This window comes from Puntigrus tetrazona, chromosome 12 (assembly GCF_018831695.1).
Source record: "Puntigrus tetrazona isolate hp1 chromosome 12, ASM1883169v1, whole genome shotgun sequence".
In the NCBI taxonomy this organism is placed as follows: Eukaryota; Metazoa; Chordata; class Actinopteri; order Cypriniformes; family Cyprinidae; genus Puntigrus; species Puntigrus tetrazona.
Window position 1 is genome coordinate 15,069,855 of NC_056710.1, and position 20,218 is coordinate 15,090,072.

Sequence of the window (20,218 nt, forward strand, 5' to 3'; positions counted from 1 at the left end):
TTAGGAGCCTTGCTGGCATACCGGTTGTGATTTGCAATTAAGCGCTATTAATGAGATATGGATATTTTAAAGGCCGCTTATTACAGTCGAACGGGGAGCATCTTCAGTAAGTCATGCAGGCACTTAGCAAACATGCATGTCGTGACTAAAGGACACTGCTACACATCCGTAGGTGGATCTGATAGAATGATATGCAGTCAAGATGTCTGATTTGTTAAACACCGCACAAGTGTATTACGTGGTAGTATGTTATGTGTAACGTTCAAATTTATCCAGTGCACTTTTTCTTTTACAATAAACAATAAAAATCTCGTTCAAAGCATAGCTTTTCAAAAAATTTAATTGTGGAGCGTGTGTCTGTGTGTGCGCATATACGTGTCTCTTCATTGTTAATCTCGATCAAACTGCAGCTGGGCCTGAAAATAACTATTAAAAAAAAAAACAGCTAACACAATAAAAAACATGATAACATAAAAAAAAACATAAATAAAATAAATAAAAAACTGGAATTATCCGTTTTTACACATAAATGAATAAATAATAAAAAATAATGCAGCCTTGGTGAAAAAATAATAAATATACAGCCTATTATTCCAAAAATCACATCTCAGTGTAGTTGAAGGATATCATTGCGATAGATCCCACAAAATATCATAATATGGCATCTGTAAACAAATGACGCCTTGGTTTTTCCTAGAACTAAGTTAGTTTCCTCAAAGTCCTTAAATTCACACAGAGGTCAAAAAGTAAACACAGATGTGGATTAACACTTTAACTTTATTACAATTTTGTGGAAAATAAGTTAAAGTGTTAACAGACTAGAAGTGCTTGCGCTGACCGCCACTTTCTTGTTATTTAATTGAATGCAGTGCCAATCTGAGTGCAGCCAAATTATTTTTGAGGTCGCTGTATGATAAATTATATAGGAAAGTAAAAATAAAAATCAATATACTACTACAAAATGCAGCTGAGAGATTCAAATCCCCAAGCTAAAGTTTAGTCCTTGCTAACTATTGACGGCGCTAAGCCTCTGCAAATGTTATACTTGTGCGCCCACAAGTGGACAAAGTGAGTATAACATATTCAACCTATTAAGTGCTAATATTTTTTCCTCGTCCATCACTGACTGAGGGTCAGGCTGCAGATTTTTTTCACCTGTATCAATATCACAGACTGTACGTCGCAAGCGGCGTCTTTCTGTTGATTCAACAGCTTCAAGCACTTTTGTAGTTTTGAAAGGATCGCTGTAAACCGATCGATGTCGTCGGCTTTCAATTATTTACGTCTATAAACCTAAGGCAGCTTACAATGATCACCGAATAAAGTGAAACAAAGTTCAGTAAAGTGCCGAGAAGTGTGAACTGATTGACTAGCTGTCGCGGAAAACACCAGTACGTTACACTGCGAAACTAGCGGAGAAGACATGAGCTCCAAAACGCTGACGATCCCAGCTCGTTTGCTCCGCGACCGTTTCCACAAACCTCGTCGCGCGGGTCCGGTGCGGCTGTACCATCGGTCCCCGCAGGTGATCGCGGGAAGGACCGTGCGCACCGTTGACCTCCGCAGCGACACGGTCACCAAACCCGGAGCAGTCATGCGCCGAGCCATGGCCGAGGCGGAGGTCGGAGACAACGTGTTCGGAGAAGACCCTACGGTTAAAGGTTAGAGACTGCGTGCTTCTGTTACGTGAAAAACAAACGAACAAAAAAAAATCCAGGTGTGGCGGACGCAAGCCTTCTCCACTACGGTCTGCTGTTTTATCTGTTGTTTATATAATTGGCCACGGGAGGGCGTTGCGCGTTCGTTACGCCGGCGTTTCTTACCTGGTGGGAACGGACAAAAAACGTAACTTTTAGGTTTTTGCCCATGCCGGACTTTCATTTTAAAAGACGCGCGTGAAGGCTGTTTCATACGGGGCTTGTGTCAGCGTCTTCATTCTGTTGTTATTTCCGTAACTTGTTGTGCAATAAAATGCCTCTCACCTCAAAAAAGCGAACTATCCGGTTCTGGTATACGTTATATCATGTTCCACTTCAGCAAAGCGAAGTAAAAGTGCAATACAAATAACGTTAAGTTACATAACAGGTACTGCGTTTGTTAGTTGGAAAGGATTTGCCTGAACGTGATGATATTCATTCTCTTCAAAAGCAGTTTACATGTTTCATTAACAGTTCGTGTTAGTATTGAATCCTAACTGTTGTTTCCACAAACCAAAAAATAGCATTTTATTTATTATTTTAACTGTGTCTTTTTTGCATGTTTCAATGAATGGTGGCTCAGCCCAGTTTAATAACAAAAACTAGTTTGGGACTGATATTTAATTCATAGCTTTAATTACCTCATAGGTTGTTTTGTTTTGTCTTAACTTACATTTTTGTAAAATCATTAGAGAGTGTGTGTGTGTGTGTGTGTGTGTGTGTGTATATATATATATATATATATATATATATATATATATATATATATATATATATATATATATATATATATATATATCTCAATAGTTCCAGCATTGAAGTCCATTCATTTTAGTGCTTCTCGAGCACACTTGACAGAAAGTGGGGGAAATTACAACAGTTTTGGGAATTTTAATGCACTAGTTTACCTCAGTAGTAGTACCAGTAGTTCAGTTTTATGAACCTGGTTGTTATATGTTTATTATTAGATAATAAACATATAACATAAAAAGTTTTGCTATATTTGGAGTTAGTGAAGTTTTTAGCCTTTCTGTGATCTTTCTCTCCTTGTTGGAAGTTGAATGAGTCTCAGTGAAGACTGCCCGTTAAAAGAATACAAGAAAGAGTTTCCCTGAATGCAGATGGTGTCCTTGTGTTTTTATAAACGCTATTTAAATTTATTTATTGTGTTAAAATCTGTATTTGCTTTTTAACATTCACTTATGCACGAATGTCATAAAACAATACTGTGAGTATAGTTACAAAATGAAAACTTATAAACATTGAGTGTTTGATAATGTTTTAAAACAAAACATTAAACAAATAAGCAAGCTATTATGACTGGTAAAACTTACAGCAACTCGAGAAATACATGTAGGTTATATTTATTAAACAGCACCAGCATGTATGGTTAAATTATGGCACTACATAGGAGTATTACTTCACTGGCCACCAGTCGCCTCTAATTTGCCTCTTTTCACTAGAATTAAAAAAAAAATATTTTCTCTATTTTAACCCTAAATACTTTGCTAATTGTAATTCATATTTAAATATATGAATGCTGTCTCTTCATCGCTCCCCAGAATAAAACGTAATTATCAATACACAAACAACTCGCATTATTTGTTATTAATCACTAAATGTTGCTGCAAATTGCTGCCAGCTATGCGGTGCGTTGTGATTGGCCGAATACTTCAAGCGTCAAGCGGACTACGTTTTACAATCGCGTTTTATTCTCGGGAGTGATTAAGAGACAGCATTAATATACAGTATATTTTAAATATGCTTATTATTTATAGAACAATTGGTGAAGTATTTAGGGTTAAAATAGAGAAAATGTTTTTAAATGTATTTAGCTCTACTCTAGTTGCGTTGAGTTTTACCATTGATAGTAGATTTTTTTATGTAATTATTTTAGATTTTGCTTCAAGACATTATCAAGCACTTTATGTTTATAAAAATATATTAAAATGTTAAACATCCTTGGGACTTGGTCCCACCTCTGATATATATATGTGTGTGTGTGTGTGTGTGTGTATTTGTACTACGAAATACATTTTAAGAAATAAGTATGCAAGTACATACTTTTGACTAGCAGTGTTTATATATGCAACGCAAAACTGTGCTTCACATATGTTCTCGCTTTACTGCATTTCTATGAGATATTTTTTCCATTCTTTCTGTAGACCTACAGAAAATAGCTGCTGATATGTTCGGCATGGAAGCGGCTTTGTATGTCCCCTCAGGAACAATGAGTAACCTGATTGCAGGTGAGATTGAGGGATGGTGCCCGGGGCTATTAATAAAACTTGTTGTCACTTGGTAAAAGCTCTAAGGTAAAATGGACATTTATAATGCTTTTTTTTTGTGCGTGTCGCTTTGGTCTCTGTCACTGTCTGAGAGCCGCTTCTGGATATTAAAATCTGATATTTCAAAAATGATATTGATTCGCGCTCACAGAAATAGCTCACTCTTCTTGGAATTTAGTTTTTGTTAGTGACCAGATGTTACACTAATGTATAGCAGAGCTATTTTTTCCACCTCATATGTTACCCTCATATGTCTATCCTTATTCTTTGTCTCAGTTATGGTGCACTGCAGAGAAAGAGGTGATGAGATGATAGTAGGTGATCTCTCTCATATTCACGTTTATGAGCAAGGAGGAAGTGCACAGGTATGAACCAATTTAATAGGTTTATGTTTTCTCTCATGCAATTCCAATTAATCCTGTATCGATTTAATTTAAAATGAAATACTGCATGACAACTACTTTATTCACATAGCATATAAAGGACCCTGCCAATTTATTCCAAAATATTAAAATGCCATTTTCACCACAGAATGATATTCAACACAATTATAATTTTAAGATGTGGTGGAAATTATCACAATATTATCAAATATAATTTGTTGAGTGATAAAACTGCTATTTCAAAGGTTGAGGTTAGTAAGCTTTTTTTTTTTATATATTTTTCAAAGAAATGCGAAACAAAGGCTGGCTTCATTTGATGAATAATAATAATAAATAGTAATATTTAAACGTATTATTAAAATGTTAAATAATTATGTATTTTTTAATGTAGTTTAAAATTTTATTCACTATCCATCATCAGAAATGAGTCTAATACGCTGCTTTAGTGCTCAAAAAAAAGGTTCTCATTATCAGTATTGAAAAGAATTATGCTGATTATTTTGCAGAAACTGTGATGTTTTTTTAGAAATAGAGAAACATTTTTGTAACACATTTTGTAAAAGTCTTTAATGTCACTTTTGACATTCAATTCAAAGGGTGCTTGCTTGACTAAAAGTATTAATTTCTTGAAAAAAAAAGGAAAAAATGACTGACCTCAAACTTTTCAATAGTGGAGTATTTGTTGAACTTTGTTGGCAGACGAACTAAGTTAACTATTAGGGTTATGAAATGTGTGTTTATTTTCCAAAAAGTGTCCACAGTTGAAGAAACATAGTTGATAGTTCTGTAGGCTGAAATACAATGCTCTTTTGTTATTTGTTCATAGATTGCAGGCGTCCATTCTGCAACAGTCACTACTCTTGGTGATGGGACCTTTGACCTCAACCAGCTGACTTCCAAGATCCGTCACGATTACCCTAACCCACACTACCCACGCTCTCGCCTGATTTGTGTGGAAAACACGCACAACATTCAGGGAGGCCGCGTCCTCCCACTCTCCTTCCTGCAGGAGGTTAGATATTGGTTAAACATTAGTTCAGTAAATGTGTGAGAGTGAGAATACGTTAAGGCAGCCAGACACTTGGGGCTAAACTAAGCAATGGGATACAATCCCTCCATTTACACCTCCTGGTGATGTTCATGTAGTAAATGAGTAATTTAACATACACTGATTTATTCAGAGCTGCGGCGCAAATCATTTCATCCATTACCTCAAAACATTCACGTGTTACACGTTTATGTTATACGTTTAAAAATAAAGCAGAAGACTTAGATAACCGTTTGTGGTTTTCACTCCAAGCTTCGGTCTGTGGCTGATGAGTTCGGTTTGGCTGTGCATATGGATGGAGCGAGAGTTATGAATGCAGCCGTGGCTCTGGGAATCCAACCCTCTGTTATACTGCAGCACTGCCACTCTGTCAGTGTGTGTCTGTCTAAGGTGAGCACTCACACTCTGACCGTGCTTGTTTATGGTCCACTGTGTGTGTGTGTGTATGTGTGTGTGTATGTATGTATCTATGTATGTATATATACACACATACATACATATATATATACATACATATATATATATATATATATATATATATATATATATATATATATATATATATACACACACACACACACATATATGTTTTAAATTATTCACTTTTACTATGCATTGCATGTCTGATATAAAGTTAATGCTAAATGTCGATTTTGTACAATTAATTATTTACAAATGTATTCATTCAAATGGTTAGACTCTGTACTATTTTTTAGTATTGCATTTTTTTATTGAGGATGCATTGAACTGATCGAGTTTGACAGTTGAATGTTACAAAAACATCATTAAGTTACAAAAAAATCTATATTTTAAATAAATGAACCTTGGGGGGGAAACGTTTTCTCAAAAATGGTAAGCAGCACAACTGTTTTCAACATTGATAATTATATGAAATGTTTCTTAATCACCAAAACACCATGTTAGAATGATTTCTGAAAGTTCACGTAAAAATGAAGACTGAAGTAATGGCTGCATAAAAATTCAGCTTTGCCATTAATGAAACAAATGAAATATATATTAGTTACAGTTATATAGTAATAACAGTTCTATTAAGTAATACTACTGTTTTGAAAGAAAAAAAGTTTCTTTTAAAATCTTACTGACCCTAAACACAAACGGAAATGTGTGTGTATTTATTTTGATTAATTTTGGGGAATGACTAGCCTTTATTTCAGCACACATTGTTTTATTATCAAGGTTGTTTTATTATGACTGCCAGCAGGCCAATAAAATTTTTATGTGAGAGAAAGGAGAACATAATTTGAAAATTGAAACTGTACAGTAAATGCAGCAACAAGTTCACCTTGAACAGTGGTGAGACTTTCATAATAGAAAAAATGTACTTATTATAAACCAGCAGTAGTTTGCACGCTTTAGGAAGTGTTTCTTTCAGAGACGTTATTTCAGTAATTTTGAACAAAACAACCCCGGGCAGTGAAAAACAGAATCTTTAGTTCGCACCAAAAGCAGGAGAAATCAGTTTAGGTGAGAGGCACTGAAAATGACCTTGTTAAAGTCAATGCTCGTATGCTTTATAACCTGCACCCTGAAGGAGTCTCACACATCCAGATTATCAAGCCTTAGTTCATTCATATCATCAAAGTGTGATGGTACTTTCCTCTGATAACACACCTGTAATCACATCTTATCATCTAGGATTTTGAAACGTCCTTCTCATTACTCCCTGCAGAATGAACTCAACATCACAACTCAGATCATCACATACACACAAAGTCAATTGAAGAAACCCTGAAGTAAAACCTAATCACTCTCAACTCAACAAAATCCTTGGAGTAGATGTCAACAAGCATATTTGCATTTTAATTAGAGAACTTGTTTGCATCTAGCCGAAAATAGGCTACTCTCCATCATCGAACTTTCCTCTTTCCCCTCTTACTGAAAGATATTAAACATAATTGGGGCTTATAGACAAAGACCAGCAATATGAATATCAAATCACTTATCTGTTCTGGAGAGAAATAGCAGCCATCTGTATTCCAGACACAACGTGCGTCTACTCATATATTGTAACAGCAGTTTGATTGTACTTGATGCATTTATTAAGTGCATTTGTAATTTGCAATTTATGTTGTACAATGTACGTCATATACTTTATTTATAAATGCAAATATTATTGTAGACATATTGTTTGAACAGTACAGGGTTGATATTACATGGAACAGGTTGCCTTATGAGCCAACATGTTAAGATGATAAAATGTAAGTGTAATGTAAATATATAAGTTTTAACATTAACCTTTTAGGAAAATGCTTTTTTTAAAAAAAGGAAAAAAACATGAAAGCCCTCTAGCGTATTTAGTGCATTACGGTGGATGGTGTGTAAACATGCATCCATTTAATACAATAATTATATATGAAAAAATCTGTTCCGAATATTTTAGATCCTGTTTTGTTTTCTCTATCCCTGTCGATTATATTTCATGTGAAGAGCTGGAAATCTGATCTGATTTGCTCTTTGGCAGGGACTCGGGGCGCCTGTGGGCACCATGCTAGGTGGGTCAAAAGATTTCATACAGAGAGCAGTACGTGCTTGCAAGGCACTTGGCGGCGGAATGCGCCAGTCGGGTATCTTGGCAGCAGCTGGAAAGATTGCCCTGTCAGACATGATTGGCAGACTGGAGGAGGACCACAGGAAAGCCAGAAGCTTTGCTCAAGGTGACAGAACCTTGCACTGTAGGTGCTTAGTTAGATCTCTTCTGAGAACATAATGATTCTAAAAAACATATAGGAAAATATTAAGCACATAAAATACTCTTATTCATAGTAGCTGGAATTAAGGCCGTTGTTTTGTTAGTCATCTAATTACATAATGCTTAGTAAACCTCTACAACTGAATGTAGCTTATTTGAAGTCTCCATGCAGTTCCTACTTTCATCCCTTAAAACTCGTCTTTCATAATTAAAATGACATTTAAAGGTTTTTATCTTGCAAAAATGATTTAAATGCCTTAAAATGGCTTTAACGTAACTCTCTTTTTGTTTACAAGTAATCATGAATAGGCAACCACCTCCACTCGACAAAACCAGATCAGAATACCCGCTCCACTTTTTACTCGGTTAACTGAAGTTGCAGAATTGGATCGATTCAGCCATGTATGATTGAAACCGATTCTGAACAGGAAGAACGAATTATACATTCGAATTATATATGCACAAAAAGTGTTGTGTATAAACGGTTTGAGTACAGAGCTCACACTGAACATTTTGGGAAAAGATAACCGGATAATGCACTTAAATAACTGGAAAAAAAAAAACTAAATGAAAACAAATGTTGAACACTTCATGAACATGTCACAATGTTCCCATTTGCCACCTCAGACAGCTACATCCTTCAACATTCTTAGGTAGATACAGTTGGCTAATTATATGAAACGGGACTGGTTATATGTTTGTGATGGTAGGAAACAGGGGCTTATTCAAAACATATTTTTAAAATGGTCTTAGGTACCACTACAGTTCGCTCAGCAGTGGCACTGACTGATAAAATGACACGTAAACAATATTACAAACTTGATTTTCACAACAGTAGGTCTTTCATTTACTTTCTAATTTCTGAAAGCATAAAAAAAAACTAGTTGGTCATAACTGAAGCTGTTAAAATAAATAAATTCAATGAAACAATTCAGTCAAAAAATAAAAGCCATTATTTAGTTGCCTTGATGTTCTTAGAAACCCATTTAACATTCATTCTTCCCGGGATGACAAAAGGTGATTTTTTTTATTTTTATTTCTCCTTTTCAATTCAGATACAGGGCTTTCAAGCTTCAAATGGCATAAAAGGACATTTTAATGATTCTATTGACAATCAAATAGATTTGGTCCTTGAGTTCAACTCAATGACTGTGAATGCAGCAGGTATTGTATGTCAGTGAATAATGACTTGAATAGATTGTTTTTCACACAAGCAATTGTATGACTCCAGAAGACTTGGAATATAATGCACATATAAATTATATGGACATAGTGCCCTTTTAAAGCTTGAAAGTTTTAGTCCCCATTCAGTGCATTTCAATTTTGCTTATGTAAAAGGAAATTAAATGCCAAATTTAAATATCGAAGTTCCATTTTTAAGATTCTGATGGAATGTCTTTCACCTTGTTCTTTTTCTAGCATTGTTACAGTGTGACCCTCCTCTGTATGAGTTGGATCTAAACAATGTGGAAACCAACATTTTGAGGTTTCGTCTTCAGGACACCCAGATGAGCTCAGTGGAGTTCTGCGAGAGGATGGCAGGGGTCGATGAAGAAGAGGTGAAGGCTTTGGGTCAGGGGGTCCAGGTTCTGATGTTCCCCCATGTCGGGGGATCAGTCAGGGCTGTGTGGCATCTGGGTATCAGCGAGGAAGACACTCAGCTGGCTATACTGAAAGCTCAGTTTGTAGCCCAACAGCACAAACTCAAATCTAACAGGATATCATGAGAAGAGCCTTCACATTCATTCTATTGGTCCCACACTGTAAAAAACAATCTGTAAAAAAAAAAAAAAAAAAAAAAACGGCGGCGACTGCAAGATATTTGGTAACAGCATTTTAGGTTTTAAATTTACAGTTAAATACCGTAATTTACTTAACTGATACGATGTTAATTTACCAAAGAATTAAAAGTACCGAAATCAGTTTTGTATTTTTGAAATACACTGATAACCACCAAATGCAGGTGGTGAATGTCACGTGATAGACCAAAGCCCATCACAAGCAGCTTTTAAAAATAGACATATATAGAAGGTACTCGGTGTCATTCGTGTGAACACTAAACACCGTCATGGTGAGACTCAAACTGAAATATGCAATAAACATTCATTTAACAACATGTAAAACAAAAAACCCTAATAAATGCAATGCAGGGCATTCTGGGAATGTCAGTTTATTTACCATTAAATTACCATTAAAAAATTAACCGTAACATTTCCAGTTTTTCTACCATTAAAATAATGCTAATATTTTTTACAATGCAGAGACCTTTTTTAAAAAAAAGAAACCTGTAAAAACTTCAAAATGAATTATTATATTCTGAAAATGAATTATTATATTCTGAAGAATATATATCCTCAAATGCATATTTTGCTTCAAGACAGGAATCTTATGTAATGTATGTTCATTTATAACAATTTATTTTATTATTCCATTAAGTCATAATCATTTATAAGAATCATTACAGTGCTTGTATATTCATTCATTGATTAGTTTGTTAATTAGTCGTTGATGCTTGTTATATTTTTCAACTGTTGATTGGTGTTATAACTATATTGTAGAGGCTGTTTGTCTCCATGAATAAGAGGGAATGTTTGTGGAAATGTAATGTTTATGGGACGTTGTGAAGCGGTTTGGTATAACATTAATTGTTGAGGTTTGTAAATATTGAAAACAGACTATTCAAGAAACTGCTCGTTTTTAATAATTTTATCACTTTATCACTCATCACTTCTTGGCTGAAAGAAGGCTGCTAATATAGTTTATTTTGGGTACCAGACAAGACTTGCTGTTAATGAGTTTTGGTATTAGACTACTTTGTTGACTAGTTGTTTTGTTACAGATAAAACTAGTATTTTCTGACACAATCAGGGGTCTCATTTATAAAGCGTGCAAACGCACAGATTTGATCTTAGAGTGTGGAAACACTTTTAAATGCACGCCAGTGTTCACTTGTCAAAAATGTCTTTCACATAGAAAAATGCTTAGTGTCACGTCAGGGTCTGAGCAGACGCACAAACGTTTTATTGTTGGAGTATTGGTTTTTGAAAATGTTAGCTGTTGCAGTTTGCTGTTCTAAATTACTATGATCTGTGATATTTGATATGCTAATGACATTAATTAGGAGTCTTTTACAAGGCAGACAGCTAAAACCATTCAGTTGCTTTCAAGTTCATGACAATTTGAGATTCATAGATTTCGCATTTGAAAGAGGGGCTTATGTGCATTTTCTGTTTGTATGTTTATTCTATGAATCAAAATGTACAATGTACGCATATTTGAGAAATGATCATAAGGTTTCTGCACAACATTTTATATATACAAGGATAATGGTTTTTAATATATATTTGTCATACACAATTTAAATTAAGCAAGTTAATTGGGCAGCTTTTAATTATGCTGGAAGACATGGTCAAATATGATCTAACACTACTTTGAATAAAGTGGGTAAGTCCTTGCTGTTCAACTTGAGTGCAGTGGTGAGAGGTATAGAACACCCACATGGTGTGTATATACACTGCACACACACACACACACACACACACACACACACACACACACACACACACACACACACACACACACACACACACACACTTAATGGTTTCTCACAATAAACTATTGTGACTGACATTTGAATCTTGTTTAAATGCGTTCTTTGAACAGCCAAAGTAGTTGGAGGGCTTTTATAAAGACACATTATGGCTCATTTTATTGTTTATATCACGATTTGTTAAGTAAGCATTCCCCATAAGGATAAGATGTAGTCATGTGAAGGATCAGCATGACAACATGAATATCAGAAGGGGCTCAGGACCACTGTTTTGGCTGATAATCTCTTTTTTGCTTTAGAATGTATAAGGAATGAATTTACTGGATCTACATATTTTTTGAACGGCAAATCCCTAAACTTGTTTTGGGCATTTGAATTTATTCTGTTGCTTATTTGTGAAATTTAGTCAAGACATTGTAAACCGTGTCATGGCTGAGGTGCCAATATCTGGTTTTGCCTTACAAAAATTGCATAACTTATGCAGAATCATGTATACAACATCAAGTGTGGGTGATTCTCACAAAACCTGTCAGGAAAATGTCAGGTTATATGCCAATTTTAAAATAAAAGGGAAAAAAAGTATGTTTTGCTTAAAAGATTTATTTATTTTAAATTTTCATGCCAGCACATTTCATTTCATAGGGGTTTTTTTGTATTCAGATTCTAAATTTCATATTCTCATTAACATATAAATGATTTATTTATACATAACGGCAGTATTTGTTTTAGTGATTTAAATTTGTAAAAAAAAAAAACAATGCACAAAATTGTCTGCTTATTAAATGTATGATTAATTTTATGGTGAAATGTGGACAGTTTTAATGGCTTTGTGTGATTGGCCTGTTTACACTGATTTGTATTTTCTGCCAACAAAGCCATTCTGAAGAGTGAAGTCTTATAATAATAATACTAATGTACACTAAATTAAATTACACTACAAAATGAAAAAATAGAGAAATATTTAAAACTTCATAGTAAAACTGCTGCCTGCTCATAATCTCATTGGGATTAATTAATGGTTGTATTTCTGCATGATGCATGTAGTTGCATAAATAGCAGAGAATCAATAGGCACATTGATAGACTGCATATAAGGGTGCAGCATCTCATGATGGAAAAACACTGGCATGTGCCATTATGGAGTGAGCCACAAGGCCAGCCCAAAGGAACATTAATTTTAGCCTTGTGTGGCCCACTAACGCTCTGATGGGGCTATGTATGCTTGATGGGGTGGACTAATCATCTACTTATGGAGAAGGCCACAAAAGCAGATTGTCTCCAACAGAAATTCAAAATTATTCAGTGAGGGCTTGAGTGCTATTACTGGACTCAATGTATTCATCTAAAAGATGTCAAAAATAGGGATGGCAACAAAGCGCAATTTATAGTTTGTGAATAATTCAACAAAAAACATTTACATCTGTTTTGGATGCAGCATCTGGTAATCTATGCTTTCAGACCAGCCTGGTCTTTAAAGAAATGGCTGTAATTTACACAGCCATTTATTACATTTGTAATAAGACAAATTAACAATTTCGGTTTGGAAAGAAGCATTAAGATTTTTTTTTTTTTAATTAAAAAGGTAGCCTCGTCACTCACTTGTTTAGTTTTCTTTCCACACCTGAAATGAAAAAATTCATGATTCTGATTTCTTGCCTCTCTGCCTCCTGAAAGTGTTAAAGCAGACCTCTGACGTCTGTGGCTACTGTTATATTGCATAGAAAAAACATTAAACCCACGAGGGTGCTCATTTAAGACAATACATTCTTTATGATTCAGAAATTCATCCAAGTGTGCCAAAAGCACCTTTTGAGTCATTATTGTGAGTCACATTTCTTCTGTTGTTGTTGACCAGTTAGAGCTTTGTTTTCATATATGAAATATTATATTTTTCCCTTATGACTATTTGCCTGTAAGTCACATTTGCCCAGCCTTTTGGTGCTCAAATATGTTATTCCTAATACATTTTTATAAAACAAGTCCAAAAAAAATCAAATATAAAAACCATTACATACAGACAATTCAGTTAAGCTTTAATCTTAGCGAATATTTAAAAACAATATGTTCCGCACTATTGCATAAAACAAAACCAGAATAATAAAAAATGACAATATAACAACTAGAGTTAACAAACAACAGCAGCTACTAATCAAGCTAAAGTGCAAAGCACTAAATGTTTATACATTTTAACGAGAAGACAGTAATTTAACAGTAATTTAAGAACAACAGCATTCACAAGATACAGCTTCTCAGGGACTGTGAGATGTCTCTTGGCATTGCAAATGAAATCTGCTTGTTTTGGTGTGATGGATAGAAATGTAAGATCCATCTTAGCAAATATTTTCTAAGAGCTACAGCATGACTAAATGAAAAGATCAAAGTTTTAAAAATTCAAAGCACGCAATCATGAAATGTTAAGTTTCGGAAGTCTAAGTACACAACATCAAAGAAGATATCAAATATAAAACAAATTAAATTGCAAAATTCAAATTAATTTAGCTCAAAAAAGCCTTTTCATAAACTACATATATTTAACGAACAATGACTGTAAAACATATACAATTAGATCACGCTTCCTGTTACATGCTCATAATGTAAAACCAAGCATAATAACAAGCACAAGAAAAACAAAGGCCCAGCATAAAAGACAATAAATTACGGAGGCACAAAAACACATGAAATTTACTAGCAATACAACAAAACATATGAAAATGAGCCAGACAGTTGGCCTTTGACTTGGTCTATATGCTATAAAACAGAATGACCCCTAACAGTAACAAATAATTAAATGAAATGTACTTAATAGTTCTAATATCCTTATCTGATATATTTTTTGCATATTACAAAGGGCAATTTGGTTGTCCATATCTACATTACTTGTCAAAAGAAATGTTTTTCATGGTCTTTGGTGTGTGCAACTAATTTAGAATTTTTTTCTTACCATTGTAATTTATTTCCATTTGTGTTATTTTATGTATTTGACTTGAAACAATCATCGTGTATATGAATAGATGCTTCCAGACTTTGAATCACTAAATGTACATTTGCTAATGATATAAGACAGAAAGAAGGCCTTACCTTGACAAGTTCTGACTGCCTTGCCTGAAATGTACATGTATGGTTCAGGGAGGTGGTGAGTCTCTATATGGGGGCGACGGACTCTTCATACTGGGTTGAGGACACCAGCCTGGCAGCCAGCAGTAGGAGAAGACCAGTGATCACCTCCAGAAGAAAGGAGATCCAGGCCATGCCCATAGACCAGCCGAATGATGTGTGCACTTGAGCCATTTGCTCACGACCCATCTGCCTTTCAGTTTCTTCCAGAGCCTTCTGAGAGTACCTGATGTACAGACTCACCCCAGAGAGAGTGAGAAGACCTGAGAAAACACATGCACAGGCACGCATGAATGCACACACACACAAACAAAACCAATTAAGCATCATTTAGATCTTGTTGTTCTGTCAGAGGATACAAGACATTCTTCACCTTGTGGTGTGCTGTAGATAGATGGACAGTTACATATTAAGGTGTGGGCTAAAAATGGCAAGCAGGTTTAATTCAACAGATGTAACTTGGCTTAAAATCTGAGTATACTTCGGTACCTGAGTCTCAAAATATTGCTTCGCTTTACTGATACAGGTCTTTAACAGTAAGCTTCTGCTAACATTTTTTGCAATTGTCTTACATTGTCTTGATCCAGTGATCTTATTCCCAGCTCATATTTTATTAATAAAGCTCCCAACTTAATGTTTGCCTTATCTAAATGATTTACTTGAACAAAACTGCATTTTGAGCTGCCAAAAACTCACCTTTTTCTGTAATCAACTGAACCAGAGCTGAAAAAAAAAAAACATTCCAGAGTTTTTCCCCCTAAACGCTTATCTCTCTGTAAGCGCAGAGAGCCATAAATGCACGACTAGTCTACGACATCCGTGCTCAGAAAAACCAGCAATGTAACCAGAAAGGAAGTCAGACTAGCTTCCTGTGGCACCCTGTGGTGCCTGATGATTCCAAGATGTGAGCCATTATTACCAAATCTTCATTAAAACAGAATGTGTTGATGTGGATAAACAGCAGCAGAAATCACATCTAATTAAACACTGACAAAATGACAATGGATTTCCACATCAGCCATAATATGCACATAAAATTAAGAGCCAATAAACAGAGTGTAGCACAGTTTCTAATTAGCATGGGCAAGAGTCTAGACAGGAACAAACTGACTCGTTTCTGGTCTTACATTTGTCGGCTCATTTAGAAGAAACAGCCTTTACTTTCCAGGAACTACTGATTATTTTGTGCAGCACTGTGTGTATGTCACACATCACAGCCTGGTGAATGGATACACTGATGAAGGAGTTCATTCAAAAATGAACATTTCCTGAAAATTTACTCACCCTGAAGGATCCAACATGCAGATGAGTTCTTTTATTCATTGAAACAGATTTAGAGAAATTTTGCATACATCACTTGCTCACCAATGGATCCTCTGCAGTGAATGGGCGCCGTCATGAATGAAGGTTCAAGAAACTGATAAAAACATCACAATAATTCACAGGCCATAGTAATATCCTCTGAAGTTAATTTTATACCACCACTTCTGGCCAATATACAAGTACATAATTCATAATAACACTTCCTGATCTTTCTTAGCTGTTTGGACTCGTTCTGACGGCACCCATTCACTGCAGAGGATCCACTGGTGAGCAAGTGATGTAATGAAAATTTCTCCAAATGAAGAAACCGACTCATCCACCATAAGTAAATTTTCAGAAAATGTACATTTTTGGGTAAACGATGACTTTCAAATCATCTGATGAGAAGAATGACATAGAGAGAAATTCTCTCATTAAAATTGCATCTGTATTTTCTTTTACATTACCAATCCAAAAAAATATAGGACATTCCAAAAAATAAAAGACAATATAAGTAACATGGCCGATGCCAAAGTTTTCCCCTTGCATTTACATTCCAAGCTTCACTGTGTTAAACACTTGCCATGCGCTCCTTATTACCACAGTGATAAATGCTGGGGTTCATTGGCCAACTCCTTTAAGGAAACCTTTATTCAAGTCATATGTCTTCAGGCTACATAGTGAAAGAACACTCTGAGACACAGGCATTGAGATGCTTTTTAGAGTCAGGGTAAAGAGCAAGCCAGCTACGTCACAATGACTGTGTGTGTATTTTTGAAGATCAAAGCAAAATTCTCATGCCTGTGATACTTAAGTTGCTCTGGGATGTCTTGCAGGGGTCTCAGGAAATGAGCTCTGGTTGTACTCAGCATGCATTTTTTCTTCTGCTCATGCATGCGTTCATGGGAGAACAAAAGCAATAAAATCACATTTAAATGAGGGACTGATGCACGGTCAGAATTACAGAGGGCTGCATTATTTCTTACATAAATCTACTCAGATATTTTTTGGTTTCACCTTTCCCTTTCACCTTAAGATTGCCTCTTTCAATCACAGAAATAGCTGGTGGGGATGTTCACTATTATCCTATCAATTTCATGAGAGGAAAACAATGAACCGCAATAACTTCAGTCCCATAAGACTCTGACATTACGATTATTCCAGATGAGTAATGCCTTCAGTCTTCCGGTTTTTGACTGTCATTCAGAGAACTGCAGTGCCAGCTGTTTGAACTTGAACTGTATTTAGTGCTGTACCCCATCAGTCTGCAGACAATAGTTGAATTTGCCTGAGATTAGGAACACGCTAAAAATTATGCAAATGTAAAATATTTTCTTTTATTTAACAAAAATAACTTGCAGAAGTCGACTTCTCTTTGCTTACTTTATTCTTCTCTTTATGTAGCACTAGCCAATGGGATTAGAGCTTGTGCATAAGCAAACCAGCATGTGAAGGCATTATTGTGTGGTAATTAACTGTGTTGTAAATATTGTGTTGTATGGGCATAGTCACTTTTATATAAATTTCTGCAATTCCTTTTTCTACAGAGAATTTTACTTCATAGCCATTAGTAGTGACGAAAAAAAATCTATATTCTATTCCAGTAGGTGGCGACAAGTGAATCTATCTATCTATCTATCTATATATCTATATATATCTATATATCTATATATCTATATATATATATATATATATATATATATATATATATATCTATATATATATCTATATATATATATATATATATATATATATATATATATATATATATATATATATATATATATATATATTTAAATAGGATTGTATGGGAAAAAACCCTCTCTCAAGCTGTTTTAACAGAACAATAGCTTTCAAACAGTATTGGAGACAATGGAAAAGGAATTATAAATAGTACTATTTTCCAATAGAAAACCATTGCAAAGAAAACATTTATTTTAGTGCATCATATTATGGGCTCATCTGCTTGCGTATATAACATTAGCATAATTAATAAGGTGTGTACTGAATTTGTTTTTTAATATGACCATTTCGAATACATTAAAACACTAAGTATTTTTCACAGCATTTTGTTACGCTGACTAGTGATTGAAATAATGAGATGGGTGCATGTACTGTGATAAGGATTGAAAATGGCCAAAACTTTTGCATTTCGTTCACATCTTCATTTAATTCTTTTGAAGCATGATTTAAATATTTGCAGCTTGGAAACAGATGGAAAATTGACAATTTTTTGCCGCTGTTCTGATGTTTTGCCCTCTGGGTCTTCGTGATTGAAAGCTATGCATTGCATCGTGTTTACTCACGAATGCATGTCAGAAAAGTTTTCCGCTGACAAACTTTTTTGCTGCAGTCAATATATAAACCGGTATATTTGATTTTATAACAGTGGTGGTTTTCTGAGTTAACCGTGGCATTCAATAATTCAAACTTACTGCAGAAGAGGAAATACGAGGCGGATCCAATCAGGAGCGTCCGGCTTCTGGCCAGGGAACTGACGAGTCCACAGATACCTCCAAACACCAGCATCACCAGACTCAAGGGCAGCAAGATTGCAATCACGCTATGCATGACTGAATGGAGTAAATCACTGCTGTTAAGCTACACAGAAATTACAGAATTGTATATCCATTCTAATGCAAAAAATGACGGCTTAGTGATACAACCAGATTTGGATTGATGGAACGCTGCAGCGCAATAAGCAGTTTTATAGGGAGTTAAGGTTGTTGTGTTTATGAAAAGGGTTTACAACACTCACTTTCCATCTGCCTTTCAGAGTCTGAAAATCCAGTGTCTTCTGCATGACTTTGTACATCTACAAAAACAAAGTAAATTAGCAGGGTGGAAATTATGACCGTGCTTCTCGCTCGAACCATTCAGAATATTATTTTTGTAGGCTATAGTTCCTATTCAACAACGTTTTCAGTGACCAAATAAGGCATAAAATTCAATTTTGCTTGAGAAGGTAACCATAGCAACAGCTGCTCGATCAGTGACTATAAGATTGTCCATCGATAAAATTACAGGTCACAAATATAACTGAAAAGTAGTGTGTCGTTTAAAAAGTGTTTCAAATAAGCGCCAAAAGACAATTTGAATTATACTTGCATAAGAATACGCACCCTGCGTCAAGAAAGTTATACAGATTTAGCTATTTTAACTATGATTTAAATGGTCAATTATTGTGCTAGATGTTGCATTGTTGATGCAATCTCTATTAAACAATTTTTTAATAGTCATCCTACGTCAGGAAAACTGATTGGAATCCATTGGTCAGTATGAACAGTACGCGCACCCAAGATGTGAAAGCTGAATAAAATAATCGCACTATGATCACAGGCAACTCGCAGATCCTGACGGCTAAAGACCCGAGGATGAAAACGAGCGTCATACCATCTGTAACTCCCCAAAGTCCAGAGTTAGTGCGCTCCGGGTCGGTGTGGTTCGCGCGCTTGTCCTCGATGATGTACCAGTATTCGGTTCCGATGGCAAGCGCCAAAGAGATGAAACTGAGGACACCCGTTAAGCCCCCGCCGACTACCACGAAACCGAATGTAATTTTCATATCGCTCACAACACACGCGATTCCGTTTCAGGACAACGCAAAAACTAAGCTGAAAACCATACCACTTGTCCGCGCGACGCGATCAGATACCGAACAGAAGCGTCCCAGGAGCTCATGGAATAAATCACACGCGCTGCCCAACAGCTGGAGCAAGTGATGCTGGCCGTCCATCCGAGATGCGGACAACGATAGATGCCATGAAAGACTTAATAACTACAAAAGTTTGCGGTCTTATGGAAAAAAGGCGGGTTGCTTTGACATTTATTCCTCACCGGTGTGTGCGGTCCGTGTTTAACCAACACTGAGCACAAGATTACGCATGACTGGTACAGAGGACACATGACGTACAGTTCATAACCAACACCCTTCACGATACTATTCAACCATCCATCCTTTTTTACTGATAACATCCAAATGCAACAAAATAAATATCATAGCATGCATCTGTATCTCTTCACACTGGTTTCCTCTAACATATTAGTCTCACTGCAAGAGCAATTCAGAAAATGCAATATTTTAAAAGCTGAGCTTCGGTTACCATAATAATTTCTACTGATCTTCC

The 20,218-nt window shown here is 35.4% G+C and overlaps 2 protein-coding genes across 2 annotated transcripts; one reads left to right on the forward strand and one right to left on the reverse strand.

The window, feature by feature from the left end:
- Positions 1-1,148: 1,148 nt before the first annotated feature.
- On the forward strand, positions 1,149-11,589 carry tha1 (threonine aldolase 1). Its single transcript, XM_043254193.1, has 7 exons — positions 1,149-1,661; positions 3,863-3,946; positions 4,262-4,350; positions 5,195-5,380; positions 5,669-5,806; positions 7,899-8,091; positions 9,546-11,589. The coding sequence occupies exons 1-7, from the start codon at positions 1,424-1,426 to the stop codon at positions 9,851-9,853; spliced, it is 1,236 nt and encodes a 411-aa protein (XP_043110128.1). The 5' UTR covers positions 1,149-1,423; the 3' UTR covers positions 9,854-11,589.
- Positions 11,590-13,687: 2,098 nt separating this feature from the next.
- Positions 13,688-20,125, reverse strand: tmem235b (transmembrane protein 235b). Its single transcript, XM_043254195.1, has 4 exons — positions 19,485-20,125; positions 18,850-18,906; positions 18,527-18,664; positions 13,688-15,052 (listed from the first exon to the last, which is right to left on the reverse strand). The coding sequence occupies exons 1-4, from the start codon at positions 19,654-19,656 to the stop codon at positions 14,817-14,819; spliced, it is 603 nt and encodes a 200-aa protein (XP_043110130.1). The 5' UTR covers positions 19,657-20,125; the 3' UTR covers positions 13,688-14,816.
- Between the last annotated feature and the right edge of the window lie 93 nt (positions 20,126-20,218).

What these genes read in the sequence shown, in the direction of transcription:
- tha1 (XM_043254193.1), top strand. Translation starts at nt 1,424, where the DNA reads ATGAGCTCCAAAACGCTGACGATCCCAGCTCGTTTGCTCCGCGACCGT. An exon ending in AGCAAGGAGGAAGTGCACAG is followed by an intron (nt 4,351 to 5,194) that starts GTATGAACCAAT and finishes ATTTGTTCATAG; the next exon opens with ATTGCAGGCGTCCATTCTGC. An exon ending in TCAGTGTGTGTCTGTCTAAG is followed by an intron (nt 5,807 to 7,898) that starts GTGAGCACTCAC and finishes GCTCTTTGGCAG; the next exon opens with GGACTCGGGGCGCCTGTGGG.
- tmem235b (XM_043254195.1), bottom strand. Translation starts at nt 19,656, where the DNA reads ATGAAAATTACATTCGGTTTCGTGGTAGTCGGCGGGGGCTTAACGGGT. An exon ending in ACTTTGGGGAGTTACAGATG is followed by an intron (nt 18,907 to 19,484) that starts GTATGACGCTCG and finishes TTGTTTTTGTAG; the next exon opens with ATGTACAAAGTCATGCAGAA. An exon ending in CTCTGAAAGGCAGATGGAAA is followed by an intron (nt 18,665 to 18,849) that starts GTGAGTGTTGTA and finishes TACTCCATTCAG; the next exon opens with TCATGCATAGCGTGATTGCA.